Here is a 23,077-nt window from a genome sequence, read left to right as displayed (position 1 = left end):
AGAGTGGCTGTTTATTGTGACACTTTGCTTTTTTGATATCATGTTTTGTGTTTCATTTCTTTCGATTGGGAGCTGTTGACTGACCAGAAATTCTGGGATCAAACATTTTAGCTACATACAGTATAATAGAAAATGTTGCAATTGGAAAAAAAGAAAATCATTAAGTTGTTCATGTCCTCATCGCCAAACGTATTTTATATACGTTGCTCAAACAGTATGGCCCTGTCATGCTGTTTTAACACACAGCACCTGCTGGTGTTAAAAAACATGGCCGAACCCGGAGGTGATGCAGGGGAAATTGACTGTAGTGTTTCTGGAGCTCAATGCCTTGAGCCAATCATATGTGTCTACCTCAGTCTCCTTCAAGATCACTCTGCTCTTTCCTCTGAAAGGCTTTTTGCTGGCTAAGATTAACCATGTCATACTGTCTTTCTGATGGCGATCCATTGGTGTTGATGACCCTAAGCACAGATCCAGGATCTGTGTTTTGTTCTACCTCATAATTGTTATGATCCAGACTGGGGTAGTAAAAGATGATCTGGAATCTGTGATTAGGGACATGCTTTGCCTGAAGTCCACCCCTTCTCTATCATTAATGTACGTTATAGACATAAGTCGCCTTATTTGAAGGGCCTGTTAAAAGACCTGCAAGGTTGCCAGTGAGTGCATTTCTTACCACACACATTGTTCACTAAATTATATTTTTGTATGTCTTCCATTAATAATGATAAGTTTGCTTAAATTCAGATTTAGACTGACAATGCCAAATCTAATAAGAATGTGTATAGATTTTTACACTAGGCCTACTTGAAACTCCGCAGTGAATAATAGAATTGAAATGTCAATGCATTGTGGAGCTGTAACATCTATTGCAGACCTTGTGTAATTCAGCATAATTTGCAAAAAGCATTTAGCTATGATAGTATCTGGATCTGGTGCTACAGTAGCAATCCCTTCATTGTACTCCCTGTTTGAGTTTGTGGTGCACATACAGTAGCAGTAGGGATACATTAACATTGTGTTTAGTGATCGTGTACCAACGGGCTCTTGAAATAAAAAGTACTTTATATGCCTCTCATTCCAAATGGCAGTATTAGCCTGTGTTTCAAAGACATATGTGTATATTTATGTAATTATCTGTATTTATTTCTACTTCATTATAATGCCATGTCAATATTTAATTTTATATGGATTTGCCGAATTTGTGTTAACTTTCAGAAAGGTTACGATTAAAGTGAAATAGTGGTACTATTAAAACCGTTTCTTTGATTTTGATTATTTGAGGTAAAGGGTAATTAACTAATTAAGTGGATGTAATACACCCCCGTACGTTTAGGCCTGCACTCGATCATATCACAATTCAAGCAGTAGCTCTTGAGAAGAAAGCTGATAAAAACACTCACACTCCGGAACATTTGTCTAAAAATAGTTTATTGAAATTAGATAATGACCTTGAAGAACCACTAACATTGATGTGAACATGTTAATTACTAGCCGACTGGACCTACAACATGCAACCATGTAGCGCTGCAAAAATCACATGTGTACACCTCAATTAAGGAAATGATGTAGATTACTAGCTTTGTGATTATAGTAATTACAGTATGAACAGGGAAGTGGGAGTAACCTATCATTTTGTGAATCACCTGTTGATTAGAAAGGAAATTCTCAGCAAGACAGACATTCTCAGAAGTCGCTTATAACGCAGTTCTCTAACTGGTGGTTTTAAAAGGGCGTTTTCACTGAACGGAAATTTCACAAATCACTGAGCAATATCTTTGTTGTCTTATGAGGCCAAGGCTTCCAGTGACCTCTCTGAACAATTATGCTCTTTCTGTGTCCGTGCCCCAGAGTTCAAAGCTCTCTGCATCAAGGTAAATCTTTATTCTCCGTGACATCGCTTGCACGGATCCCCGATTTCATTTAACGTGCTCATTCACTCCTAATGGCCGCCGTAGTATTTTTGTGCGCTTGGCGACGCGTGCTCTTCACCGACGCAGGCCCCCTCTATCTGTCCCTTTCCTCCAGCCTAACGCAGGCTGATGACATTGTCCCAGTGGTGGGGGGCCAGTAACAGTGACTCGAATTCAGGCCCGTCAGGGGGACAATGCAGGGGTGCATGGAGGGTCGAGGGTCATGTTTGATCTGGAAAGGGGCCCTTCCCTGTGCATCTCATCAGTGTGGATGGGCTTCTGGGAAATCATTGGTATCCCAGGGAAAAATGCCGGGAAAGCCCCTGTTGTCTATGGGGGGCCCCGGAAGGCCCTGAACGCCTCACTTCTGCTGGATTCCAGGGGAGCGCGCTGTCTGTGGAATGTGGTGTATTTAGCACGGTGCTGACGAAGGCACTGCTTTTATTCATTTGACTCCGACTGTAAATAAAGGCATATGATTTTAATAATTCACGTTGTGTCTAATGGCGCTCGTAGAGCCTGTTTTGAATGTAACCGGCACAAAAATGCAGTTAGGGTCTGAATATTGTCCCCTGTATTGTCAGTCTTATTTAATAGATGGCTCAGCTGGTTGGTATCCAATACTGATTTGATTCGTCTATTGTAGAGTAATATAGTTCTGGGAAGTATGTAAACCTATTTAGGTGAAAGTTGTGTGAAGGTGGGTTGTTTACGCTGGCACATCACAGGCTATTCTAGTATCCTATAACATTAAAGCAGGTTAATGTGCCCTGATAAAGTTCATGAGCTGGAGGGTGGATTACTTTGACCCAGATGTAGCGATTCCAAGTGTAATAGCAGGTTATCTACGCAGAGCACAACTGCTGGAGAGCTCACTTAAAGTAGTATTAAGCTTTGAGGAATGGTCTGACATTTGAAAAGCAGCGTAGTCTGGCAGCCTGCCTCTTGTTGTAAAATGTCTGCTTTTAATGATTTAAACCTTTACTAAACGCCATTTCTTTTTTTACGTCCACACCGTGGCCATAGACCCTCTGTGTGGTGTGTTCTGTCTAGCACCAGATTCTCAACTCTGCTCCCATGTCTCTTATGTCTAATGGTAGTAGCAGCATCTCTATCCATACATTCAGTGAGGAAGCCATTGTGAATCAGTCTCCTCCCATCAGACCACCATTGCTGAGTTAACAACAGCGTCAAGTAGCACCTCACTAGTTAACTGGTGTCTGACAGCAATGTGTTCTGGGTATAAATCATGTTTCTTTATTTCCTGGAGACTACCAGATTCACTGGGAGCATCTGGGGACTACCCACCCCCCCCACACACACACGCACACACACGAGGACACTTTCAAAAGCAGTCAATATGGTTTTCCTGTTTATTGACTGACATAAAAAGCCAAATGTCATGGGTAATATATATCACACATTGAGTCACACACTATTGTCTGGCTTTGTTGTATTTTCTTTATTTTGATGGATCAAACCAACACTTGATGGAAGCAGTCACTGTTCATTAGCGCGCTGCTGTCAGTGTAAGCTACAGTACTAAGCTACCAAATTACTTAATTGTGTTGCTAGTCCCCGAATGAATTTAAGACTGATCATTGCAGTGTAAAGTTCATGAATTAAATCATCTTCATTACTTAATATTTGTTTCATTTTTTCTTTTGTGTGTTGGTTTAATTCATTTTATTAAGACAATAAACATTTCCAATAATACAGTTGACTATCTAAACCCAGTTCACTCACAACATTTCAACATCTTCATACCCTTACCCAGGGGACAGTGACCCACCCCTAAATGGAGCCGGTAGTCCTCCACTGTGGGGCCCCTCCCTCCCCAGGCTGAATGAGGTGAGAGGTCGTAGCGTGTTCCCGTCCGGGGCGGTCCCTCGCTGGGCAGCGCAGCGCGCCACGCTGGGCCAAGTACCCGTTCAACCCTGGGCCTGTCACATCCCATCCATCCCCATGCGCAGGGCCCCTCTGATTACTCAGCACGAACTGACCCACCCCTCCCCGCCCCCATTGAACGAGCCCTCTCCGCCCAAGTCCTGCTGACCCACCTCTCTCTACCCCGCCCCTGTTGAACAGCCCCTCCCCACCCCTGTTGAACAACCCCACCCCTGTCGAACCACCCTCTCCACCCCTGTTGAACCACCCTCTCCTCCTCTGTTGAACCACCCTCTCCACCCCTGTTGAACCACCCTCCCCACCCCTGCTGAACCACCCTCTCCACCCCTGTTGAACCACCCTCCCCACCCCTGCTGAACCACCCTCTCCACCCCTGTCTAACCACCCTCTCCACCCCTGTCGAACCACCCTCTCCACCCCTGTTGAACCACCCTCTCCACCCCTGTCGAACCACCCTCTCCACCCCTGTTGAACATCCCCTATCTACCCCACCGTTGCTGAACCACCACAACCCACCCCACCCACCTCAAGTCCACCGCTGCTAAACTCACATTACCATGTGTGCCGGGGGCAGGTGTGTGTGTGTGCCGGGTGTGTGTGTGTGTGTGCCAGGGCTGGGTGTGTGTGCCAGTGAGGGCTGCTGGGCTGTCACACTGTGTTAGACCTGAGTGGGCTGGAGGAACCAGAGTTGCGCCGGTTAGCTCGGAGCACGGCGAAGCCCTCGATAACTCTCCCCTACTGTAGAGGAAGTCGTCTGACAGTCTAACGAGGGACGTCTTTGCGGTTTTAACATCTGTATAGTAGATGTGGTTGAACATTTTGCAGTGAGCACATGTTACGAGGCTTCTCAAAACGCTGAATGTGTGTAATGGGTGTCGTGTTGGATCCATTTTATTTCGCGTGGTTGTCGATGCGTGTCTGTCCTCGACAGTGCCGTGTGTTGTTGTACTGTATACTACTGTACAACTGTCAATATTCTCCCCCAACACTCGACAGTCACTCTGTATTTGATAATGCCCCATGTGTCAATCGCATCTACCTCTTCTGACCTTTGACCTGTTCTTGCAGTGCTCTGCCTCTTGCGGCAAAGGCTTCAAGAACCGCAGGGTGACCTGCGTGACCCGGTCGCGTCGACCCGTCTCGGAGGAGAACTGCCAGCGCCTGCCCTCCAAGCCCAGGAAGCAGAAGAGCTGCAGGGGAACCAGGTGTCCACACTGGAAGACAGGAAACTGGGAAGAGGTACCGTACGCGCCCGTTCAACCTGCAAGAAAACATTCTCACACCGAACCACCGCCATTTTCATGCCGACGGCCGCGGGCGCGCAGCTTGCCGGTTCGTGTGTTGGGCGCAGCTTGGTGTTGCAGTGTTTTATTGTCTGAACGGGATTTATTTTGTATTTTTTTTACCACGTTTGACCGCCAGCTAAGACGGCAGTTCTGTTGCACATCACACGGTGGTCTGGGTGGTTGTGGCTCTTTCCCCTGGCGGGTTTGACACAGCGGAGCCCACGGCTGCTAGGGAATCTGGGACATGGGGAGGGAGGGGTCGGGGAGGACTGATGTCTTTGATCTGGGCCTCGTTGAGGTTAACTCTTAACCAGCATGAAGCTTTCCTCTCTCCTCTTCTTCCCGCTCTTTATCCAGTCCCTCTCCCCCTTTCACTGTGCCCCCCCCCCCCCCCCCCCGTCCCGCCCCCCCCCCCCCCCCCCCCCGATGGGAACCATGTGTTTGAGTCTCCTCCTCGCGCACCCTGCCAGAGGGACAAACTGACTGTACAACTCACGCCAGCAGCACTCGTCCCTACATGCACCTTCACACTTATCCCTCCCTCGAGATTGTTTTCTCCATGTCTTGCCTTTCTCTCGTTCGAAGCTCTCTCTCTTCTCTCTCTCTCTGTCCCTCCTCTCACACTCATTCCATCGAGGGGCCCTGAGGAGACACATCTGTCCTCCAGAGGTTGTTCTCTAAGTGAGGAGAACAGACGTAGAACGGCACAAGATAGCAGTCCGTGCGGAGAGTGGCCTGTGGCCAAGATGATGTTTAGAGAAGCGTGCTTGTGAGGAGGGGAGATGGTGTTCACATGCACACTCAGCACTGGTTCCCATGTACTCATTTAATGAGCCAGTTTCTCACCTCTGCGGAGCCATCTGGATGCGTTTACTTTCCCCCACATACCCTCATCCGCTCTCTCACGCTCTCACACACATGCACACACACACACACACACAATGGATTAATTCCAACAATCATCCAATGAATTAAGGTGGGTTATGCTGCATGTGATTATCGACAGACTGGCATATTGCTTGTTAAAATGCACAATTAGAAAATCATAATATTAACATAATTTCAGTTTTATAGATATCATGAGACATCTTGAGAGATTTGGCCTGTCGTTTATAAAGATCTTCACGACACCTGTCCCAAATAGTGGTTAATCAGAAGAAAGAAAATTACTTACACTGTTTTTCCCAAGTCTTCTGCTTCATGCTGTAGTAGATGAAGACCAGGTTAAATCAAAGTTCTACAAAATATAGATATTGTGCGTTCTCCACAGATTTAAACTTGACCCGATCTAGAGGTGAAACTCTCTCTCTGAGGTACAACTGAGTACATCTCCATAAAGAGGCATGTGCCTCTCAGAGTCACTGTGCTTAAACACAGTTTAGAATAAGACCCATATAGCCAAGCATTCTGGGTTCACTTTGATCTCTCTTTAATTATTCCTTATTCTGACTTTTACATTTTACATTATATTTAACGTTACATTTTATATATATAAGCAATCTCAAAGTTATAGAGTTGGAAGGGATAGATAAAATATAGCTCATAGATACTCAACACAAGGATTGTTGTGTTGGTTCTAACCCTGAGCTATGCAGATTTCAATTGTAAATCCCAGGGAAACTATATATTGATGTTGTAATCTGATTATAAAACATTCTAGTAGGGCAATTAATGGAACAAAAAAATAGCCAATGATTTTGGCTATCACATAGCCTAATGAAAAGACACTTCAAGCAGGCTTCATTAGGCTTTTCAATTAATAAAACGAATAACTAATATAAACTAACTAAGAAAATAATTAGGTTCCCTCAAGTTTTTTCCCCTCATAAGTGAATCTGCCAAGAAATTCCACTTCCTGACTTAACAAATTCCAATTCATCCTATCTAAATGGCACACTTTAGTTGATCTCTCTACGATTAGGCTACAACCCGTCTAAATTGTATGAGTGGATCATTTGATTGTGATCTTTCTTACCTTCGACCCTGCTCTGTTCCAGTGTTCCGCGTCATGCGGGGACGGGACGCAGCAGCGCGCAGTCTTCTGTCTGGCTGGAGAGAGACGCAGAGTGGCGGATCCCGAGTGCCCCCGATCCTCCCGACCCACATCCAGCCAGAACTGCCGTGTATCTGACTGCCCTGCTCGGTGGAGAGAGGGGGAGTGGCAAATGGTAAGTTTGCGCGGTTCGCCTGTTCTTCAAAAAGAAACAAACAGTTCGCCCGCCAGTTGAAGTGATGCGTAAAGATGATGCGCTTTTGTTTCCACTGAGAGACCCGAGCAGACCTCGCTGCTGTCAGGAGGCCAGGGGAACCCGAGAGCGCGTAGGGGTGCGTGAGGAATGGAGAACCCGAGGCTCGAGTGCCTCTCTGAATGTGAATCTGATGAGCTCATTTTCTGGTGTTTCGGTTCAGAAACACATGTCAGTATTCCAACAAACGCTCCAATGCAGCTAGTCCTGATTATATAGATGGATTGAAATTATATGGATACATCAATCTCAGCATTTAACCAAATGTAGGCTATAAACACTAAACATGTTGTCCCCCACCCATGATGCATGATTTGTGGTAACCTAATGAAGGAGTGGAAACGTGATATTTTCTTCAGGAATATGAGTATATTAAATAATTGAATGTGCATAGGGGTAACCGGTGTTACAAACTAAAGGGTCTAAACTTTATCTAAACTAATATTAAAGGGGAACGCCGCTGTCATAGCAAGTTTAGCGCTTTGTCCTCAATGAAACCGATGCGTACACACCAACATTTAACCGATCCGTGCAGTAGTAAGCTAGCTTCTTTTTCCTCTGTGCGCTCACCCCCTTTATAATGGAGGTCTAAAACTATGATAAACATGCATTTTCAAGGCAGGAAGCGCAGGGTGTGATCTTACCGGTGTCATTATGCTGTCATGTGAAATATATCGCATTCTCAAACCGAATATTGAAACAAAAGCTCCATTTGAGCCAGAACTATTTCGCCGAACGCACTACACCATACCTTTCACACTGTAAACGTCCGCCGCATGTTGTAGAGAGCGTGTGCGGTAAAGCTAGACGATTGTTTACATCCTCCTAGCCATGCCTTACACGTCAACACATGGGGATGACGATTCATTTCACAAGTCAACATTCTACTGAGACCGGTAAGGGGCTTCCTGGCGCTTCCTGCCTTGAAAATGCATGTTTATCATAGTTTTTAGCAGAGGCCCATAGACCTCCATTATAAAGGGGGTGTGTGAACAGAGGAAAAAGGAGCTAGCTCACTACTGCACGGATCAGTTAAATGTTGGTGTGTACGGATCGGTTTCATTGAGGACAAAGCGACATTTGAGCTCAACTTGCTATGACAGCGGCGTTCACCTTTAAATATCTAAATAACCATCACCTGGCGGCCCTTTTATGGCAGGCAATAACTACTGGGCAGGGCAGAGCCGGCCCACCCTATAAGCAAAGTAAGCGGCCGCTTAGAGCCCCGCCCCCTCCTCGTGGCCCCAGCTCACTTCCTTTCACTTTCAGTCATTACTCCTGGAACTCACCAGTCCCAGAAGCGCAACGCGCACTGCTGCGCTTCACTTCAGCTCCTATGTTAACAAATGCTGCTGTTCTCACCGGCCGCGGGCGTGAATCGATTTTTTGCTCGGGGCGGAATTTTCCGCACGTCCGTATGCGCAATCTTATAGAAATACATTGGGGATTTTTACAATATATTCATCATATCACTACATATACATGTTTTTTAACCTACTATTATTATATAATCAAAGCACCAATATCATCTCCACATACTTGCATCCTACCATCCAATCAGACGTCACCACACGCTGTTAACAAATCCTCTCTCACCTCCCAGACGTCAGTAGCTAATTACTCTCACCCAGAAGACATGAATGACATCAGACTGATAATTGAAGTTGAAAAACAAAGAGTTTTACAGAAACAACACACGGCGATAAAGTGCGCTATCGGCTGTGCGCTCTGAAGCATCTGGTGGGTTCGGTTCCGCTCAAATCCGCCCGCGCAAACAGCGTCTGTTATGTTTGTGCGACTGGTGAGTTTGAGGCGTTAGAGACCGCACTGTGAGCCAGCATGGATTTATCTGAGCGGCGCCGAAAAAAAGAAAATCAAGGACAGCAAGATGCCAGCACTAAGTAATGTTCAGTGGTCTGTATTTCTACCAGATGATGGACATTTAGGATTTAGCGACACAAGTGTGTCTTTTAGAGATACATTTGTTAACAGTTGTGGTTGCTCCTAATAGCGTTAGCTAAGCTAGCTAGCTTGCTGCTAGCTAATTGTTTTCTTGTTCATTGTGTTTACATTTGAATGACTGAATGGTCTAGGATTTGAAGTACATCAGGCTGGTTTGTTTTTGCTCTACTGTTCATTGGACAGTTGCACATTGTTGTTGCACAGTTCATTGCATGGCCGTTGGCCAATTATGTTTGTTTACTTGCTTTAGTTCATTGCATGGCCATTGGCCAATCTAAGTGGTTTTGCACTTGATTTGTGCTGTATGTTGTTTTGCAGTTCATCCATACTTTATCTTGATAGATAATGTGGAAAAATAAATATAAACATCAAAGTACAATCTTTTGTAGAAGCTTTATCTTTATTACATCAAAAGTAGATGTTTTGATACTGCAGGTTTGGAGCCCCCTAGTGGACAAACAGTTAATGTCAGTTTAAAAGTGCTCAGTGACTGAATGTTACTGTCTGTTGGAAGTGAAAAACGACTTAAAGGGAGAGCGGGTGGTGAGAAAAGGATAAAATACTGAATGACATCACAACAGTGTAATTCTAATGTTAATTTAAAATGAGATATTCCTCTAAATCTGGCTAAAAAACATCCAAATATTTATTTATTTTTTCCGGCGGCATCCAAGGGGCCCCAAACCAATATCCTGCTTAGGGCCTCCAGATGGACAGCGCCGGCCCTGGGGCAGGGGAACAATAATAAACAGCTTTAATAATAAACAACAAATAAACAGTAACATAATAAATCCTACACTAAAAACCTATGTCTAAAACCTAACTAAATGCCTATGCTAAATCATAATCTAAATATCCTATACTATGTCCTAAGCTATGGTACCAGGTTCTTTGGTCGACTTTAGTGTGGCGAGAGTCCAAAAATGCAGGCGTGATGACAGGTTGATGCAGGGTGATGACAGGTTGATGATGATTGATGTGCTGCGAGTGTTGCACGCTCCGTCTCAATGAGCTTACAAAATCAGACCTCACCACATAAACGATCCAATGTTTCCAATGTATAAGCGCCTTGTGTCTGGCTTGGCTATAGGCTATTCAAATGAAAAATATAGCTACCTTTCCCAACCAGCTCGGCTCAAACGAAAACATAGCTACCTTTTGGGAGAGAGCAAGTAGACAAAGCTACTCTTCTGTTTACTTTTCACCCATTGCATGATTTGACCGGCGTGTTGGACGCGGAGGGAGGATACTGGGAGAATTACGAACCTGCTTTTGATTTCGAAGTTGAACACTCATTTCGATCGATTTTCAATTTCGAATGGAAATCGTGACACCCCTAGTGCACAGTATTTAAAGGAGTAGTAAAGGGAAAATGCATGTTTAGCCCTGTTTTAAGGTTACTTATGATCATATACAATGGTTCAGATCAAAATGTTGACAAAACTAGCACTTTTGAGAAAGTCTGACAATTGCTCTACCACCGTTTTGTTCATACAATGGATGTGGGTGGGCACCTTGAAAAATCATTCAAAAAACATGTTAAACTCTCGATTTCAAAGACAAGAAACTCGCAATTGTATATGATCATATATAACCTTAAAACAGGGCTAAACATGCATTTTCCCTTTACTACTCCTTTAAAGGTTCAGTGTGTGATTTTTGGTGGCATCTAGTGGTGAGGTTGCAGATTGCAACCAGCTGAATACAATTACATGGAAAGGAAGGAAGTCCACCTTAATATCATACAGAAATTGACACATCCACATGAGTGCAGGAAGCAGGTGAGCAGAAACACACAGCACACACACACGCACACACACACACACAGACACTATGCGGTCAGCTGATGAAATTTTATCTCTTTGATCTCTGCCTTTGACCCATCCAAGATTTAAGATCTGTTTTATTGGCCATGTACTGTATACGGTACACACATACTAGGAATTTGACTAGGGTAATAGCATACACTGTTGCAGACGACATAGGATAGGGTGCAAGATAGGACAGTGCAAAGACATAAAAAAAATAAAAATAAAAACATGATTGCAAATGCAATACAAAAAAACGTGCAAATACAAAATACAGTGCAAACAAAATACAGTGCAATATATAAAATATGATATACTGTTAAAAAGGGAGGTACAAATGCAATTTACGTAATATATACAGTATACAGAAGGGAGTGTGGTGAGTGTATGTACAGTGTGTGTGCAGAGTGTAATGTGATAGAAGGGTGATGTTTTTATGTAGAAAGTGTGTGCAATGCATGTGCTGTTGAGGTATGTGGAACAATCACAGGTTGTGTGCAAGTGGTGCACGGGTAGAGTCAGTGGGGGGGGGGGGGGGCGGGGCAGTCGTGGGGGGGGCACAAGCATTGTTAAAGCGTCTGATGGCCGTGGGAAAGAAGCTGTTTTTGTGGCGTGTGGACCCGGCCCCCATGGGCCGCCGTGTTCCGCCGGAGGGGCGTGGGTCAAAGAGACTGTGACCCGGGATGGGAGAAGTCAGCCATAATCTTTCTGGCCCGTTTCCGGGTCCTGGAGGCGGCGTGCAGGTCCTGTAGCATGCCATGCTGCCCTTCCACCAAGGGCAGCCAGGATGGGTCAAAGGCAGAGATCAAATTTAATCGGCTGACCGCATTGTCTGCGTGTGTGTGTGTGCGCGTGTGTGTGTGCGTGTGTGTGTGTGTGTGTGTGTGTGGATGTGTCAATAGCTTTATAATAAAGCGGGTTTCCTTCCTTGCTTGCTTGCATCCATGCTGTCCTTCCTCCCAGTGGGCAGTGGGCAGTGTTCAGCGCCTGGGACCGTGTCCAAGTGCTCGGTTCAAGTCCTGGTCAGCGTCAGGACTGAAGAGCATCTGTTCTCCTGCACGTTTGTCATATTGGGGTTCTATGTGGAGGGAACCTGAGGGAGCAGCGAATGCCCTGAACTTGACCTTCTTTCAATACAACATAAAGACTGTAACAGTTGGTTGTTTCAACTGTAGGCCTATTTGATGTGGGATCTACTATAGACTAGGTCTACAATGTTGATATGTATTTAAAAAAAATGTTTTTAGATTGCCTTGAATCTAGGTCAGTAAACAGTATAAACCTCCTTTAGAATAAACTCTAATTAGTCAAGAGAACTTATAACATGTATGCCTAGGTACCCCCTTGACAACAGCTGGAGGCAATTACGATAGTTGCACTTTTGAAAGAGGCTCGCCGGGTTCACTTGCCTCACCACAGGCCTACGTATGCCCTGGAGTGAGCTTCTTTAGAATCAGACAGACTGCTGTACCCCCCCTTAGCCACTCTCTCAGCTTGAGAGATGAAATGTGGCATAGTCATATCTACTGTATAGCTTAGTTCCAGCCTACCTGGGTGAGTGGGCTATAAGCCTACCACACGGGCCTGGAATCATTTTAACAAAAATGTTCGACATTCCTCCCCGCCAACACTGCAGGCCTCACACAGAATAACCCACTGCAGCCCAAGATCTAACAGCATCTGGCATGAATAGATATCCACTGTAGTTTTTCACTGTGCCGTTAATAATAATATCAATAATAATAGTGCAATTGTGTCTCAATAATACATTTATAACACGAGTATAAGACTGTTTTCTCAAGATGAAATGCATGTCTGGTAATAAAGGCTACATTCCAACTACAGCGGGACTACTCAGCTCAACAATTCCTGGCATTTCAGATGTTTGACAGCGCTGTAGAAGAGGGATGAAGACCAGCTGGAATCGCCTGTGTTCGTAATAGCTAAAGTGTTTCTGACGCAAAGCAAGGCCTCACTAAGCCCTTCCTATAAAGTCTTGAGCTTAGCACAACTCACCCATGTCATGAATTTGAGGTACTTCTTGGATCTGGTTGTTTACCTTGGCAACGTAATGGAGAGTCAAGTGCCGCCAAGAGCTATTACGTCACCAAGACCCTTATTGCAAGAGGTTTATGTCAATAGATCACTTACTGTACATGGTGTCCTGACATCATGAAGCACGTGAGTGTCCAGCAGGACTGTTAAACGTTTCACATAACCAGTTCTACCCAAACAGAGTTCGAGGATGTTTCCCTGTAGATAAACATTACGGTAACTCTCTTTGGTAAGGTACTCAACAACAAAATGTCTGCCAACCTCCCTTAATACTACAGTAGGCCTACTGTTTTGACACTCTCTTTCCCATTCGTTGAATCTCAGATGGACAACTGTCACAACTGTGATCAATCAATCAATCAATCAATCAAAGCTTTATTTGTATAGCGCATTTCATACCCAGAGGCAACACAATGCGCTTTACAGAGAACAAGGGAGGAGGGCATACAACCCACTCTCTACATATTCCAGAGGGAAGCAAAAAAACAGTAATCACCCAGGGGCCAGATAAGTGAGCTGTAAAAATTCTTCCCTGACCCCTCTCAACAAGGCGATCGAGCAAGCTCCAGGAGTATGTTTGTCTACCGGCTAAGAACATTTATAAAGCAATACATTACATTAAATTATATTTCAGAGTAAGAGAGGCTAAAAAAAGCATCATAGGAGAGAGGACATCCTACGGACATGCTACGACATCCACAGCAGACACGGGGGTATCTATCGGACTCAGGGTGGTCTGCTGGTGACAGTGGGGCAGTGATGGGATGAAAAGCTATGCAGTAGATGGTAGTCTCACTTTGATATTTGGAGGTACAGTAGGCATTTACCAGTTCAAAACAACGTTGCAGCCCCTTTAAGCCCCATATAATACACAGTATGTGTGATGAACTACAACATCAGGTATCAGAGGGGATTTTCGCTTCAACCTAAATTAAATTCCTTCTTCCTTCTCTCTCCTCTGCCACTACAGTGTAGTAAGTCGTGCGGCTCTGGCCACAGGCGTCGAGCAGTGCTGTGTGTGGACCAGAACCAGGACGAAATCCACGAGATGTTCTGCATGGACCAGAGGAGGCCGGCAGACACCGAGAGCTGCAACACCCAGGCCTGCGACTTCATCTGGATCACAGGAGAGTGGACCGAGGTGAGGCGCTCTCGTTTCGAGACTCCCACTCGTGTTCTTATCTACACCACAGCAAGAACGGGCGATTCTTTTTGAGTTAGCCGAATGCAGTTTTGAAGCACGCTGAATGTGGCTGTAGCTCAGTTGATAGAGCGGGTCGAAGGGTCAGTGGTTCGAATCCCAGCTCCGACTGTCCACATGTCGAAGTGTCCTTGAGCAAGACACCTAACCCCAAAATTGCTCCCAATGAGCAGGTTAGCATCTTGCATGGCAGCTACCGCCATTGGTGTGTGAATGGGTGAACGAGAGGCCATTGTAAAGCGCTAAGGTGGAAAAGCGCTATATAAGTGCAGTCCATTTACCATTTACCATTTATCCCCCCTTGTGTGTCTCTCATCAGTGTTCGGCCAGCTGTGGACCGGGCTACCATAAACGCCTGGTCTCCTGCAGCGAGGTGCACGCCACTGAGAACGACAACTACGAGTACGGCCGCCAGTCGGTGTCGGACTGCCCGGGGACGCCTCCGGAGAGCTACATGGCGTGTAACCAGGGCCCGTGCCCTCAAACTCAGGACTGGAGGGTCGGACTCTGGGGGCCGGTGAGCGGAGGCTGCTGACAGGGCCCCCGTGGCCCACAATGCACTACTTTGGCGTCCACACAGTCTTCTATGTCTATAGCTGTGTTCGGAATCGCTCCCTATTCACTATATAGTGCACTATATAGGGCGTCAGCCATTTTGTTTGTAGTGTCCGAATTCTCCAAGGAATTTTCGTTCCCTATATAGTCCACTATGTATTACCCACAATTCACCTTGATTTGCAGGGAACAGTGCATGTACCCTACATTTTCTCCATTCCCTATTTCACTACATGGTGAACCCTATATAGGGAATAGGGAGTGAGGGAACGAGGGAGCGATTCCAAACACAGCTTATGTCTTACTCCGGTGCTGTTCAGGGACGTCTCGTGTCTTTTCTTTACTCCCTCAGTGTTCAGTGAGCTGTGGGGACGGACTGATGGAGAGAAGCGTTCAGTGCGCGTCCGCCGGGGCCCATGGCGGCCGCGGGTGTCCGTCCAACACCAGACCGGAGTCTAGGAGAGCCTGCCGCAACCCTGCCTGTGAGCGAGTTCAATCGCAAAGTCTGTTTTCCGCACTTTGATAAACTCTTTTCTCGCCTCCTCCGTAACACACCGGGTTCTCTCTCTCTCTCTCTCTCTCTCTCTCTCTCTCTCTCTCTCTCTTTCTCTCTCTCTCTCTCTCTCTCTCTCAGGCCGTTTGCCTTCTAGCTGTAGAGATGCACGGGTCATGACCGGTCAGCAGGCTGATGGTGAACACTTCATCAGTATCCAAGGAAAAGCCCTCAAAGTAAGATTAGCACTTAGCTGTCTTGGAGAATACTGAAGCACTCACTATTTTACTAAGTGAAAAGAGGCTTGAAAGTATCAGCTAATCAACATCTCATGTTCTACTATGATCGTCATCCATGAGCGCAGCGCTCCAGTGTTCAGGGTCCAGATCCATCACTGCGGCCCAGTGTTTGTTTTTGGCGTCAGAACCCGGCGCTGTGTCTCACAGGCTGGCGCAGCGTGTTCCTGGTGTCTGTCTGAGTAGAGGTTCTTTAGACTGTCTGTCTGTCTGTCTGTCTGTCTGTCTGTCTGTCTGTCTGTCTGTCTGTCTGTCTGTCGCTCTCTCTGTCTGTCTGTCTGTCTGTCTGTCTGTCTGTCTCTCTCTCTGTCTGTCTGTCTGTCTGTCTGTCTGTCTGTCTGTCTGTCTGTCTCTCTCTCTGTCTGTCTGTCTGTCTGCCTGCCTGCCTGCCTGCCTGCCTGTCTGTCTGTCTGAAAGGGTCAAGCCAGGTCAGAGTTAGGGACGGAGCGTGTGCTGTGCTTTGACGGTTTAGATTTAAGAGCGCTTTTCTTCCTCCTTTGGCTCTTCCTTTTCACCCCTTTTCTTCTCTTCCTCTTCTTACCCCTCTCCTCCTCTCCTCCTCCTCCCCGTCTCCACCTCTCCTCCTCCTCCTCCTCCTCCTTCTCCACCTCTCCTCCCCTCCTCCTCCTCCTCCACCTCTCCTCTTCAGATCTACTGTGCAGGAATGCAGACAGACATGCCACAGGAGTACATCACCTTGACAACCGAAGAGGGAGAGAATTTCTCAGAGGTTTTTGGCTTCAGGTAAAGCAACTAATTGGATGTGGGGATGAGCTGATCCATCATAGGATTATCCTGACTGCTAAAACTCTGGCATGAAATTGGCCAGAACCATGTTTCTTCTGCCAATGTGTGGGTGGGTACTCATGGTAACAATGTTTGTTCAAGATTTAAGGTTTATTTCTATAATACACATACCATGTTCAGTACAATGAAATGCGTGTGTGTGTGTGTGTGTGTGTGTGTGTGTGTGTGTGTGTGTTTGTATGCATCCTCCAGACTTCTTGACCCTACACAGTGCCCAGCTAACGGCACTAGGAGAGAGGACTGCCAGTGTAGGAGAGACTACACAGCGGCTGGTCTCTCCACCTTCGCCAGAGTCCGACTGGACATCAGCAAGCTGCTCATCGTTAGTAAGACAACCACCACTTCAAATATCTCATAAAGAAGAGGTGCACTCACTATGGTGTAACACACACACACACACACACACTGAATACGATGTGTTAATTACAGCAGCGCTTAAGTCAACACTTTATGCTAAATGGTGTCAGACAGTTTAGCCTACTGACTGCGCCAAAGAAACGTTGAAATAAGAGCCTCCATCACCATTTAATTAAGTCCAAGCTCAGTGGAGCTAATGGGCTCAAGATGTCTTTTAGGGTCATTTAGGAACACACAATTCAAAGGCCCTGAGTGGATTAACTGAAATTGCACTAAGTAGATGGAATTATACTTATATTATATTGCCATAAGGGTGACTCTAAAAGCATGGCTAGATTTAGGTTGTGTGAAAGTGAGCTCATTACAGGGAGATGTACTGAAAGCTATTATTCTGTCTGCGTTATACGAGCTGCCACGGCATCGCAGGCCGTTCAAACTTTCCACGTTCATATTGGTAAAAATGGCGGCCGTACAAACACGCTACAGTACTGCTGTCTCTTTCTTCTCTCCTTGAGTCACAGACTGGCAGTTTGCTGTCACCCGCGAGGGACACCGAGTCCCTTTCGCCACGGCTGGAGACTGCTACAGCGCTGCCCGGTGCCCGCAGGTAGGAACGACGTGTGTGAGCATATACAGTATGTACGTACAGTACGGTATGCTTCATAGGGACGGGGCAGAGCAGACACACACACAGCCTGGGGACAGGGCGGCCCGTCTGTCTCAGAGCATGTTTGGACACACTCCACAGCCCCAGTCTTCAGATCCTGTTAGTCCTTTAGAGGAGACAGCTGGCAATACAGCCGCGCACACACACACACACACACACACACACACACACACACACACACACACACACACCATGAAACGTATCTTGTTATTGCGAACACTGACTCACAGATACTCAGTAACCCCCCTGTCTACAGCTGGTAAACATACAGAATCATGTGTTGTTGCTCTTTTCGGACCCAGATGCTGTGTTTGAGGCCGCATCGGCCTCACGTCTCTCTCCAGTGTCTCCAGAGTCTCTCTCCCGTCTCACCCGGGGTCAGGCCTCATACCGTAGACTGCTGTACAAGGTTGCGGATGTCTCGCGTATCTCTGCGCGTGCAGGCGTGTGTTTGAGCGCGTGCACGCATGCATGTATGCGCATCTGTGTGCCTGTGCATCTGTGCATAGCCATATTGGGGTTATGTTATACAGGGGCTCAGTTCCCACGGGTCTAGCCGACTTGCCAATCTGCTGCACATATGACCTGAGTCTGCTGGGTGACGAGGCGCAGACTGCTGACGACCGCAAGGGAAAGCTTCTCGTTCCTACCGGCAGGCTTTCACACGATCCCAACAAGGTTCTCAGCTCAGAGAGTCGTTTCAGGAGAGGTGGCCGGGGGTTCGAGCCAAGCCATGTGTGCCGTTACACGAAACACCTTGTCATCAAAACTTGCAAAACATGTCGTCTTGTATACAAACCCTGCTACATTTTTTGCTTTCCTATGCATGGATATTAGAGTGGGGATGGTCAAGAAACTCCCACGCAAATGTGCAAGGACCAGCTGGTCAGTCCCTTAGAAATCAAGCTGTTTTTCTAACCTGTTTTAACACGGGACATTTTAATAGGGTTACTATTAATGTGTTTTACAATTTCCCCAAATCCTCGTTAACGTTCATGGTAGAATGTTGATTTACCTCAACATGCTAAACCTCCACATTTGTGTGGAGTCAGTTGGCATCTCTTGGAACCTTCAAACCTTCTCCACGGAAACATTTTGCCCAACCAAACAGGGTGCTACAAGCTTCCAACAAGAAAAGACAGAATGGCCCTTTAGCAATTTTTTTTTCAGCACTGAAAATTATGTAGGTATGCAATTTGTTGTGTCTCTACTTGAAAGTGAACAATTCTGAGCTTATAAAGACTTACTCAAAGTACATTTGAGTATGTTCCCAGAAGTGTTGAGTTTCAGAATCTCACCTCAGATGGATCCACGGGTTTAATCTACCCCATATTGTTTGGTTTGCTTTTACTGCTGGTTTTTGGCCTGCATGCACCAGTACTTTGATAGACATGCAGCTGCTGTATGCCCAAGAGGCTTAAGCTGCTCTCTGCTGCCCCCACCTGGAGGCAAGGTGCAGGTTCATGCAGAGAGCTACAGATCTTTCTCCCTGCCCTCTGAAATCAAAGGGCTTTACTGACATGAGAAACCTATGTTTACAGGGTAAAAGTACAAAGGGCAAGGGTAAAAAAAAAAAAAGGACAACAAAACTATAGTAGAGGTACTTTAAAAAGTACATTATTAGCGATGTAGGGCTCAACAAAGTGCACATACGTAGTTTACATAAAGATAACTAATCGATAAAGATGACTAACGTAGTTTACATAAAGATTAGTTGCATTTACAGTGTTTGTGCTCTCTCTCTCTCTCTCTATCTGTCTCTCTCCCTCTCTCTGTCTCTCGCTCTCCCTCTCTCTCTCTATCTCTCTCTCTCTCTATCTGTCTCTCTCTCCCCCTCTCTCTCTGTCTCTCTCTGTCTGTCTCTCTCTCCCTCTCTCTCTCTCTCTCTCTCTCTGTCTCTCTGTCTCTCTCTCTCTTTGTCTGTCTCTCTCTCTCTCTCCCTCTCTCTCTCTCTCTCTCTCTCTCTCTCCCTCCAGGGTCGTTTCAGCATCAACCTGTCAGGTACAGGGTTCCAGGTGGCTGAGGACACCAAGTGGATCTCCCAAGGAAACTATGCGGTGGCCGATGTACATAGATCCCAGGTAAATACAGACTGTATATCTGTACTGTACACAATATAATACCTGGATTGCCAACATGCATTTGAGCTCATTAAGTTAGGGTTTGGTTTGCACATCCATTAAAAATCCCCAAATCCAGACGCCTATATCACCACTGTTTTAACAACGATCTCAATGTCCTTTGGCACATTCACACTCACACTCACAGCGTCAATACTTTACCACGTGCAAAATTTTATAGAAATCTCTCAGCTAGTATTCATGTTACACTATGGTGACCAGATTGCTGAAATGAAAACATGGACTCGGCGATACATATTTAAACAAAATGTCGAATATTATTATTTCTGAAATAATTTGGACATGTTTACCATGAAATGTTAGCCTGATATCAGACAGAATTACACTCCGTTGAGAACTTCAACTCAGTCAACTTTGGAGTGGCTAATTAAATGTAGTACTGTAGTAATGATGTTCAGGTTCACTTGTATAATATGATACTAGTAATAACATGGCAAATAGTATTTTTGTGTTTTTTATGATGCTATGGTAAATATTGTACATGCTTACAGTAAAGGAAATGGTCAAACAATAGTTCAGTGGATAAAAAAAAAGGAAAGGAAAGAGAATAGAAGAGAGAGGAGAGAGAAGAGTGAGGAGAGAGAAGAGAGAGGAGAGAGAAGAGTGAGGAGAGAGAAGAGAGAGGAGAGAGAAGAGTGAGGAGAGAGAAGAGAGAGGAGAGAGAAGAGAGAGGAGAGAGAAGAGTGAGGAGAGAGAAGAGAGAGGAGAGAGAAGAGTGAAGAGAGAGAAGAGTGAGGAGAGAGAAGAGTGAGGAGAGAGGAGAGAGGAGAGAGAAGAGTGAGGAGAGAGGAGAGAGAAGAGAGGAGAGAGTAGAGTGAGGAGAGAGAAGAGAGAGGAGAGAGTAGAGTGAGGAGAGAGAAGAGAGAGGAGAGAGTAGAGTGAGGAGAGAGAAGAGTGAGGAGAGAGGAGAGAGAAGAGAGAGGAGAGAGAAGAGTGAGGAGAGAGGAGAGAGAAGAGAGAGGAGAGAGAAGAGTGAGGACAGAGGTCTCATACTAATCTCCACATTTCTCAGCAGAATGTACAGTAGTGTATTTTCTTAAGGCGTGTTGTATTTTGGCCATTGGAGGTTCAAGTTAGTTTTTTACGATAAGCATAGCTTTGACAGTTGATTCCCTACTACTGCCCATATACAGTACCAGTATCATTCCTGTAGACTCTCTGACTGGGGCATTGCTCCCTGGTAAACAAATGACAGTGGACTCTAATCTGGCCAGGTTGACATTTTGAATGTCATTGTCCCTAAAATGTATAACCACTGTGCACCATCTTTCAAATGACCATCTGACCCTAACTCTACCAGTGCACTAACAAGGTTTTTCATATCGCATATCGTCCGCATAAAGCAAGACACTTTATGCTCCAACCCTGCACATGTCTTGTGCCGTGTTGAAGCCCAAAGTGTTGCTTTATGCGGACGACATGCTTTTATTCATATCACAGCCCCTCTTGAGTCTCCCTAAATGAATGCCGTCCCACCTCTCTGTTAGACACCGTTTTTATCAGTAAATCAGCCAGAAAACACATTACAAGTATAGTTTACGAATTACTTAACACACATGATTTGACACCTTTAGACCTTTAGAGGACAGATTATTGTTAATGCATACAGCAGCCATCGGAGATGTATATACAATTTTGATCCATTATATGAACCTCGGACCAAATCCAAACCTCTCCAGCGCGCCAAAAAGATGGCCCCACTCCACCCAGCCTGCCTTTTAGCATCGAGTGAAAGCGCCATCTCTGGTGTGCCGGGTGGAGAGGGGCGATAAAGAATATTCAAAAGGCGTTTAATGTAAAAAAAGAAGAAAAAAAAAGAAAGAAGAATAGCGATTCTTAATAAAACGTGTTTGATCAGGTGATATGATGGATGGAAGAACCCCCTCCAAGCGGCACGCCAGAACTTTAGCGAGGACATAAACATCAGTTCTTTATAGTTTATTCTTCTTCCGTACGTTTTTTGGGCTCTCTGTAACTTCTTCATACTTTGAGCTACTTCAACCATTCAAGTATCGAAATGTTCAGATCTTCACATGGGTGGACTTTCCAGATTTTTTCTTCTTTCAGATTTTTAAGTCTACTTATTATACTAACTTCAGAGCCTTCATAACATAAAACCCATGCAGTAGGCTACATCATAGATACATGATGATAAAACACCTACTCTAGATTATGACTGAGGCTGTTGAAGACGTTTGAATCCTAAGCAACCTACCCAGTGGTGAGTAGGCCTACATGTTGTTTGACGTACAGTAGACCAACATACAGTAGCTACAGTACTGCAACATGTGTCAAAGCTGTGTGCTGAAAAAAACCTTGTTAGTGCATTAATGAATAGTAAATTAACTATACTGTAGGTATTTAAGTTCCTCAGACAGCCCCCCTACAGAAGCTACTTATTATAAACCTACCGTACACCTCTCTATGAATCTTTATTCACTTTTAACTCGGTTTCTCCTTTCCTCGATAAAAAAAACAACCACCCTTCTCCCTCGCTCTCTGCCTCCTGGCTTCAGAGGGGTCTCTGGGCGGAGGCCCAAGCGAGTAATAACCCAGTCCCAGACTCCTCAAGTACCTGGTGAGAGAGGGGCCTTATTATGCAGCTGCTCAGTGAAGGGGGCTCTCTTGGTTTTGAAATGGAGATCAGGCCTGAGTTTTTATTGGCAGGAGCAGAAAGGGTGAAAGGGAGATGCCAGAGAGTTTTCACAGACTGACGTTCATAGTGAGCCAGCGGTACTCCGGGCTCATGAGCCTGAACTCTAGTTGACGTAAACCGAGTGTGAAGGAGAGTGCCCAGGTTGAGATAACACAACCTGCAGTAGATATGCCACTTCTTCGATTTCCATGGGAAAGGATTTTGTTTTATATTGTGGTCCAAAAAGAACAAACCAGGGTTACACCATCGCTTATGCATCGATGCAAATTGCATCTCTTTCTGCCTGGCAGACTGTAGTCTGCCCGGATACCAATGCTACTGTATGAGGGATAAGTCATCTGACCTGAGCTGTGTGATTCCTCTGGTGTCCACAGGATGGCAGCAGAGTGACAGGAATGTGTGGAGGCTACTGTGGCAAATGTACCCCATCCACTACCTCTGGCCTGCTCATCAAAGTCACATAAACCTACAGCCATCAACCAGGTGTGTATACAGTAGGTAGCATATTTAAACATATCAACATACAAATATGAACTATGAACTAACATAAATGATTATGTATTGACACTCAATATGAGGTTTAAGATGTTCTGGTACCCACATATACCAGTAGTAGTATAGTACAGTATATAATAGCCTATCCTCAAAAAATAACTCCTAAAGTCTCTTCATCTACCTTACAGTTGTCTTCAGGTTCTCCAGAAATCAAGACGTCAAATGTCTGTG

General features: G+C 45.5%; 1 protein-coding gene across 1 annotated transcript in view; it reads left to right on the top strand.

Annotated features, from left to right (window-relative positions):
• adamts9 (ADAM metallopeptidase with thrombospondin type 1 motif, 9) overlaps window positions 1-22,815 on the top strand; it is a gene marked incomplete at both ends in the record, with an annotated part of 53,058 nt that extends 30,243 nt beyond the window's left edge. The window contains 11 exons of the mRNA XM_084440966.1: window positions 4,890-5,060; window positions 7,105-7,275; window positions 14,149-14,319; window positions 14,699-14,896; window positions 15,287-15,416; window positions 15,569-15,663; window positions 16,373-16,467; window positions 16,723-16,856; window positions 17,403-17,494; window positions 19,531-19,635; window positions 22,726-22,815. Coding sequence (XP_084297092.1) covers window positions 4,890-5,060; window positions 7,105-7,275; window positions 14,149-14,319; window positions 14,699-14,896; window positions 15,287-15,416; window positions 15,569-15,663; window positions 16,373-16,467; window positions 16,723-16,856; window positions 17,403-17,494; window positions 19,531-19,635; window positions 22,726-22,815 — 1,452 coding nt within the window. The remainder of the gene's footprint in view (window positions 1-4,889; window positions 5,061-7,104; window positions 7,276-14,148; window positions 14,320-14,698; window positions 14,897-15,286; window positions 15,417-15,568; window positions 15,664-16,372; window positions 16,468-16,722; window positions 16,857-17,402; window positions 17,495-19,530; window positions 19,636-22,725) is intronic.
• Between the last annotated feature and the right edge of the window lie 262 nt (window positions 22,816-23,077).

This window comes from Borostomias antarcticus (assembly GCF_949987555.1).
Source record: "Borostomias antarcticus genome assembly, chromosome: 7".
In the NCBI taxonomy this organism is placed as follows: Eukaryota; Metazoa; Chordata; class Actinopteri; order Stomiiformes; family Stomiidae; genus Borostomias; species Borostomias antarcticus.
This window is presented reverse-complemented; position numbering and strand designations above follow the sequence as displayed.